Source organism: Gavialis gangeticus, unplaced genomic scaffold, assembly GCF_001723915.1.
Source record: "Gavialis gangeticus isolate Ggan-Ray unplaced genomic scaffold, GavGan_comp1, whole genome shotgun sequence".
In the NCBI taxonomy this organism is placed as follows: Eukaryota; Metazoa; Chordata; order Crocodylia; family Gavialidae; genus Gavialis; species Gavialis gangeticus.
This window is the reverse complement of record NW_017729008.1, coordinates 24,499,772-24,506,832: the sequence shown is the minus strand read 5'-3', so window position 1 is coordinate 24,506,832 and position 7,061 is coordinate 24,499,772. Positions and strand designations below refer to the sequence as shown.

At 42.7% G+C, this 7,061-nt stretch overlaps 1 protein-coding gene across 7 annotated transcripts in view; it reads left to right on the top strand.

Annotated features, from left to right (window-relative positions):
* Positions 1–7,061, top strand: part of CACNA2D1 (calcium voltage-gated channel auxiliary subunit alpha2delta 1) — an 859,989-nt gene that overhangs the window by 95,545 nt on the left and 757,383 nt on the right. For all 7 annotated transcript variants that reach the window (XM_019509506.1, XM_019509501.1, XM_019509505.1 and 4 more), the window contains exon 2: positions 5,647–5,728. In XM_019509506.1, the coding sequence (XP_019365051.1) occupies positions 5,647–5,728 (82 nt within the window). The remainder of the gene's footprint in view (positions 1–5,646; positions 5,729–7,061) is intronic.

Below are 7,061 nucleotides of genomic sequence, written 5' to 3'. Positions count from 1 at the left end.
CTTAACAGAGGGGATCTGTACCCTGGCCATGCTAGCTAGCATGGTCTTTCCTTATAGCAATTGATCCTCCCCTTCTCTGGGCTCCAAAGGTTTGAACCTTAAAGGGGCCTCGCTGCCTTTCCTTTCCTGGCCCCCTCTACTCCATAACAGGGTTAGGATCCCCTGGTACTACTAGCACAGTGGCCATTTTACTATAGTCCTGCTTAGTGCCACTTAGTTGTATTAGCATGGTGGTAAGAAATGCTAGTGGCTCAGCAGTTGTGTCAAAATGTGTGGGATGGATGCTATGAATGCATATGAAAACATCCTGTACCATCTGAAAGAATCTGAGGGGCTTGAGGGGCTTTTCTCTGGCCCATTTTGAGCCACCTTAAAGAATTGTTTTTGTACCAGGACCCATTTGTAAATTTGGCCAGTCCTGACCCAGTGCCCCCCCACTTCTGACCCACTGCCCCCGCACCCAACCACCCAGTATGGGGTGAGGGGGGCAGTGTAGGACATGGGGGCCCCCAAACAGCCCCTCACAGGCTGGAACTCTGTCAGCCTGCAAGGGAAAAGCCATGGTTTCTCATGTCTTCCTCCTTTAAATCCATTTTTAAAATTTGTTCACAACCCTTTCATATATCCTTGCAGCCCACATTTGGGTCGTGACCCATGGGTGTAGAAACGTTGCACTAGATCATACTGCACTGTAATAAATGTTATTATGTTCCCATTGTATTGTACTGTATAATTCGTGTCACATTCCAACCTAATATAATATGAAAGGATGCACTGTAATGAGATGTATTCCATCCTTAGGTTATTTTTTCCCCCTTTAACAAAGGCATTTCGATTTGGATTACAGACAACACATCTGCTTTGCAACTGAATCTCTAATAACTGCAAATATGGAAAAAAGAACATAGAGAAATGGCCAATTTCTGCTTAGTGTTGAACCATTTGCAAATATTAATATGTCTTGAATAACAGAGCTTAACTGCTGAAAGCACAATTAAATTCCATGCTTTTTACAGTCTAGAGAAGTACCATAGACACGAATAAGATGACACTGGGATGAAAGGCAACATGGGATATAATTGTAGTAATATTTGGATATGCCCTACAAGGGTAGGAAGGCCCTTAAGGAAGGACATTGAGATCACTGGAGTTAGGGCCACAGGGGGGTCAAAACTGCAGGAGTGGTAGCCCCTGGGGAGGCCACAAAGCCTGCCAGGTTTCAAGAAGATTGGTGCAGGGGTTTGGGGGGACCTGCACCTCAATCTGCTGACAGGCAAAACTCATGACATGGTGTATTAAGGCGTGTGTGTTAAGGCGCAGCAGGGTGAAAGCTGCAGGGGTGGTGGCCCCTGCTGTGGCCACGAAGCCTGCCAGCTGTGGTTTCTCGGGCCCTGCACTGCTAGCTGCTGACAGACAAAACTCGTGACATGGGTGCTTATGCAACTGACTGTCTCTGTCTTGGGGCACTTGATTGTCTGTATTGATTATTTCTTCTACTTGGTCATGTTTGTGGGTGTTAATTGATGGTAAATTACTGGCTACATTAGCTAGGTCCTGTGTATTGAGCTGGTCCCTGAGTGAATCATGATTGGTTGGTTACTGGTAACACAGTAGCTCAGCATCCAGGCCTGCAGTAGTCCCCTCCCCCAAGACAGACACAGTTGCACAAGCACCCATGGCATGAGTTTTGTCTGTCAGCAGCTAGGGGTGCAGGGCTCCAGAACCCCCCTGCACTGATCTCCTCAACAGCTGGCAAGCATCATGGCCGCAGCAGGGGCTACCATCCCTGCAGCTTTCATCCTGCTGCGCCTTAACGCACATAGTGTCACCTGTCACAGATTTTGTTTGTCCACAGCTTGAGGTGCAGTTCCCCTCAAACCCCTGCACTGATCTCCTTGAAACTTGGCATGTTTTGTGGCCTCAGCAGGGGTAGCATCCCTACAGTTTTCACCCCCCTGTGGTGTAACACATAGATGTGACATCAACTTTTCTTTCAAGAATTTGGGGTGCAGTTCCCCCTGAACCCCTGCACCAATCTTCCTGAACCTCTGTAGACTTCATGGTCTCAGCAGAGGCTACAATCCCTGCAAATTTCATCCAAATCAGACAAAAAACAGCAAAGTTATAGATATTTCATTGTTTCTCCATTATACCCTATGGCCGGATCTCAGAGGCGGCTCTGAAGCTTTTCTGAAGCGCTTCGGAAGCTCCGAACTGCTTCGGAAAGCCTAAAGAAGCCAGCGCTTTGATCCGGACATGCTGCTTCGGATGCTAAAGTGTCTGAAGCTTCTCTGGATCCGAAGCTCTGTCTGAAGCCTCGCATGGCCCTACCCCCTACAGCCCTTCTGTGTTCTTTTCACAAGCATCAAGCTGGCTGAATAGGGAAGATGGGATGAAAGAGAGAGATGGAATTTCTATCGCAATTGGAATGCGGGGTAGACTCCCAAGGGAAGCCATGAAAATCGGACCACGCAGTTGTTCTGGAAAATGTACTTGGAGGAAGTAAGTTTGCTTTATCGAGCAGGAATGTGGGGTAGGCAACCAAATAGACCTTTAAAAATGACCTGTTTTTCATTTTTGAACATGGGAAGTTGCTTTCCTGCCTGCGCGCTCCTAGATGTTCTAGGAGCCTGTTTTGCTTGTATGGGAATGGGCCTGGGAGAAATTTTGCATGGCATTTGACTTTCTCCAAGATGTTTGGCATTTTAGATAATGTGTATATGGGAGAGTCCCTGATTTAAAGACCTCAGCCTAGATTCTTTTTTGTCCAGATTTTCTGTTTTCATGCAGCAGAGGGGACCCATAGGGAAGCTAGTACTGCACCTTAAATAAGGCATCCGTACTGGCATATGCCTGGCCTCTGCAGAAATAGAGCAGTTTTGGGGACTGCAACAATTATGCCAGCTGGCAGTGTTCCCCAAGGGAGTATAATACTGGCCAGTCAGATTGTGGGAGCTCATCAGACATCACTGTGCATGACTGGTGCCAGGTGCCACGGTGGAACAGGTGCAAGATACATGACCACAGAATTCCCTGCTGAGCAGAACCTGACCCTTTACACCAACAGGTTGCTGCGAAAAGGCCAAAACAGAACTGGGATTCTGGCCTTTGTGATGCCCTAATTTGTAGTGTTTTGTGAATCACTGTTGTAGACTAGCTAGTGCACTTTAGTATTCCAGGTACGCAAAATGGTTTATCAAGAGGAGAAGCTGGGGGAAAAAAAAAAACAAATGAAAATTTTATTTTCTAAAACTATAGAGTGAGCTGACCAAAACTGCAAATCCCTGCCAGATTTATCACTTTTCATTTCTGAAATTCACTTAAATTATTTTTAAAAAAGGGTAAAAACCCTTCATCATCATCATAATCGTAACAGTAATAATAAAGACACACTGGAGAGAACCAAGACTTTCTTTTCAGAAGTTCACTTTGAGCTCGTGAACCTTAAAAAAATCAGTTAGGATTAATTATAATAAACGACTGCAATGAGATGGTCTTGTTTTGCCACATCGGTTGATTTGTTTTACCCAATGATACAATAAGCAGAACCCCCTGGGCGTCTGTAACTAACTTTCGTGCCCTCAGCATTTTTTTCTACAAGTGCTACCTTGGGAATAATAATAATAAAAATGTTTCAAGAGTGAAAAAACTTCTCATAGGGACACATGCAAATGACCTTGTGCCAGTATGGGAGAGGACTGAGAACGGTATGAGTTCCTACAAGTTGGAATCCTCAGCCCTGCATTAGGGGTGCTGATTCCCCATACAATATATGAGGACAATTTGGCTCCTGAGGTATGGCTTTTCTGATACTAGTTGCATCATAACTGCTCCAAATCAGGTAGAATGGGGATTTTAACTTAGGGCTGTACCTTCTGAGCTGTTGGCTATTATGGGGCCAGAAGCATCTATGCACCATTGTTTATAGACTGCTTTTTTGTGCAGACTACATCTGGCTTAGTTTATGGTCTGAGCATACTGGTAGGATTGGGCAGTGCCACAAAGACCAGTAAGTGCCTAGTTTGAAAATCCTGCTCTTGGACCTCAGTATGAGTTAGGGCTCTAAACAACTCATTTATAGGATGGTGTTAGCACTTGCAATGATTTCCACATGTTCAGTGGCAAAAAGTTAAGTGCTTACAGGGGTAATTGATGGCTGAGTCGTGATTTTGAAAATGTCACTGGCAACTTAAATGGTGGATTTGGGGATCTTGGTACTTATATTTATGTATACATTAGATGGATATGTCACTCTTCACAAGAAAGGCTTGGGAAGGCTTATAATAAAAGACAAAACAATATAAAAATAGAATAAATGATTTAAAATGATAACACAGAACGAATTCTTATCCCTAAATCCCCAATATCCAGAAGCAATCCACTCCCATTCTGCTCTCTTGCCCCTGACCAAGGAGATGTCCCTCCCTGACCTTGCATCCAGCCCAACCCAGCCTCTCTCCCCAACCCTCATTCAGTATCTCCATAAAAAAAAGAACAATTCCCACCCCTACATTCCTCCCTATCTCTACCCACTCCTACTCTCAACACTCTTACTCAAGAGTTTCCTTCCCTTGATTTGCTGTCCCTCCCAAGATGTACCTCCCTCTCAGAAAGATGCCATGGTTGTCTCCAAAATCCATTCATCCTTTCCTCCTCCCCCACTATGGAATTAAAAAAAAAAGGAACAGGTAAAACATTGCTCTCCCTGTCTTTGTCCCTGCTGAAGAGCAATGCTGAAGAGCACCCTTGAGCATCACTTTTTTCCCTTTTAAAGCCCATGGGCTGAGTAGGCCTTTCCTTTTCTAGCTTGCTCAGCAACCTGGCCCTTCAGATTCAGCTCCCAGCGATTCTGAGGTTTTACACCTCCGCACTTCGAAGTCCTATGTCTAGAATGGATATACATCACAGGGCTGTTGAAAGGATACATATATTAAAATTTATGGGATAGCCAGATGTTCTGGTGATGGGGACTATACCATTGATAGTAGTGTGAGCTGATAGCATTCATGCTTCCACAGCTGCCAGTTGAGCAATTTCATATAGAAAACTATATGGAAGTCAGGCTTGAATAAAGGTCACCCCTGCCAGAAGGAAGCTTACAATCAAAATGTGAATAGGGCACTAGTTCAGTCTGAATAATGTTTAGTATTGAACCTCTCTGCTGCAGCTGTCACATTAGTTGTGGTGATGGGTTTTGAGAAATAAACTCTAGTCTGGTAGGATATACAGTGATGACCATGAAGTCTTAGAAGGATAACAGGAAAAGTTAGAAGAGAATTAGTTCAACTTTCTGCATATTTCCCCATATTTAAGGCATATTCTGAGAGGGCAAACAACTGATTTTTCAGCGTTCAAAGACAAGGCTCTATACAACTATTTCCATATGTTTTGATTTTTTGCCCTTTTCTTGGTGCTACATAATTGCAGGAAATTTCCTAATATGTTAGGCAGAGAGCTTCTATGACAGTGAATAGGGAAATAGAGAGCATGTCTAAAGCAGATTCACAACAATATCAAGGGGACTTCAGCATCAGTCTACCACATGGAAGATAATCTGTCAGCCTGCATTTGCGTTTGTGATCTTCATAGCTATTTGCCATTGATCTGATGAGACGTCTCTTTCTCTATTTTTTTTTATTTGTGTAGAATAAAGTCATGGGTGGAAAAGATGCAAGATGACCTTGTAACATTGGCAAGAACTGCAAGCGGGGTGGACCGGCTGGCTGAGGTGAGTCAGAATGGGTGGAAGCTTTATCTGCAAGGAGCATGGTGAAAAATGCATAGTATACATCATCTAGAGGATAGAATTAATTCATCCTATCTAGCAATGACTTCTCTGGGAATTCAACTCTACAGCATCCCTTTACTCTAATGTTTACTTGGAGGGAAATGAATAACAGAGACATCCATTAATTCACTCCTTTAATGTTGAAGCACTTGCTTATTGCTAATATTTAATCAGCTCTGGTGTACCAGGCATATGGTTTACCATTGTTGTAACTCACTTGCATGATAACACAGCTCTTTTATATTATATATTTGTCAAATATAGTATCCAGGAAGCAACTGTTCAGGGAAAGATAGTAAAAACCTCTGCTCTGTATTGAAAGAGAGAAGACATGTTTTTTGATGCACACATTTTCTGAATAGAGACAGACTTTATTGGCGACATGTCAATGGAAGACAATAAAAGCTATCTTATTGAATTCAGTTACGCTAGTTTAATTCAGAGTATATATTAGAAAAAAAATTCTTCTTTTCTATGGAGAAGAATTATCTATATTACCATATTTTATTATTTCTTTCTTTCTGTCTCTCAGACTGTCTCACAACCATACACGTGTGCACACATACACAGGCACACACTTAAAGGACTTTTAGGATTTTAAATCGAAAATCAAGCACTCAGAAGTCAGCAAATCCTAGATTTATGATTGCCTGTGCATAAAAGTTTGCGAAGGCAGCCATAGTTTTCCCATGTGCTGACTTCGTATTGCTTGATTTTTGGAATCTTAAAAAGTCCTTTCTAATATATTTATTTTTAGGTGTTCATGTTAAAAATAGTATGTGATCATGTAACTAAACTCAGTGTCATAATCTAAGGAAGAGTTAATTCAAGTTACAGAAGCAACCTTCATTTTTGTCTTGCTAAAGTTTTTGTATTTTCAAAGTACTTGAATTTGCTAAAAAGTATGGTTCAATATAATTTTTTAAAAAATGTTTAATTTTAAAGGTTTTTTAATAGTCTGGAAAAAAATCAGTGTTCTATCATGCCACACCTTATTGATGCCCACATTTGTCACCAGCAGGGTCAAAATCTTTAGATCCACCTCGCAAACCTCTACCACTTGATTTAATATAGCAGTGTTTCTCAAACGTTTGATACCTGCGGCACACTTTTTTTTCTGGGTTAAAATTGGTGACTCCTAGTTGGCCTCTCCAGCACTTGCACCAGGAAAGTTGTTCCCAACACTCTCCAAAAACTTCCTTGCAGAGCCATCCCTAGGGGTGTGCAGTGCCCGGGGGGGTGGGTGGGGGTAGTGAGCGGGGAGGCAGGAGTA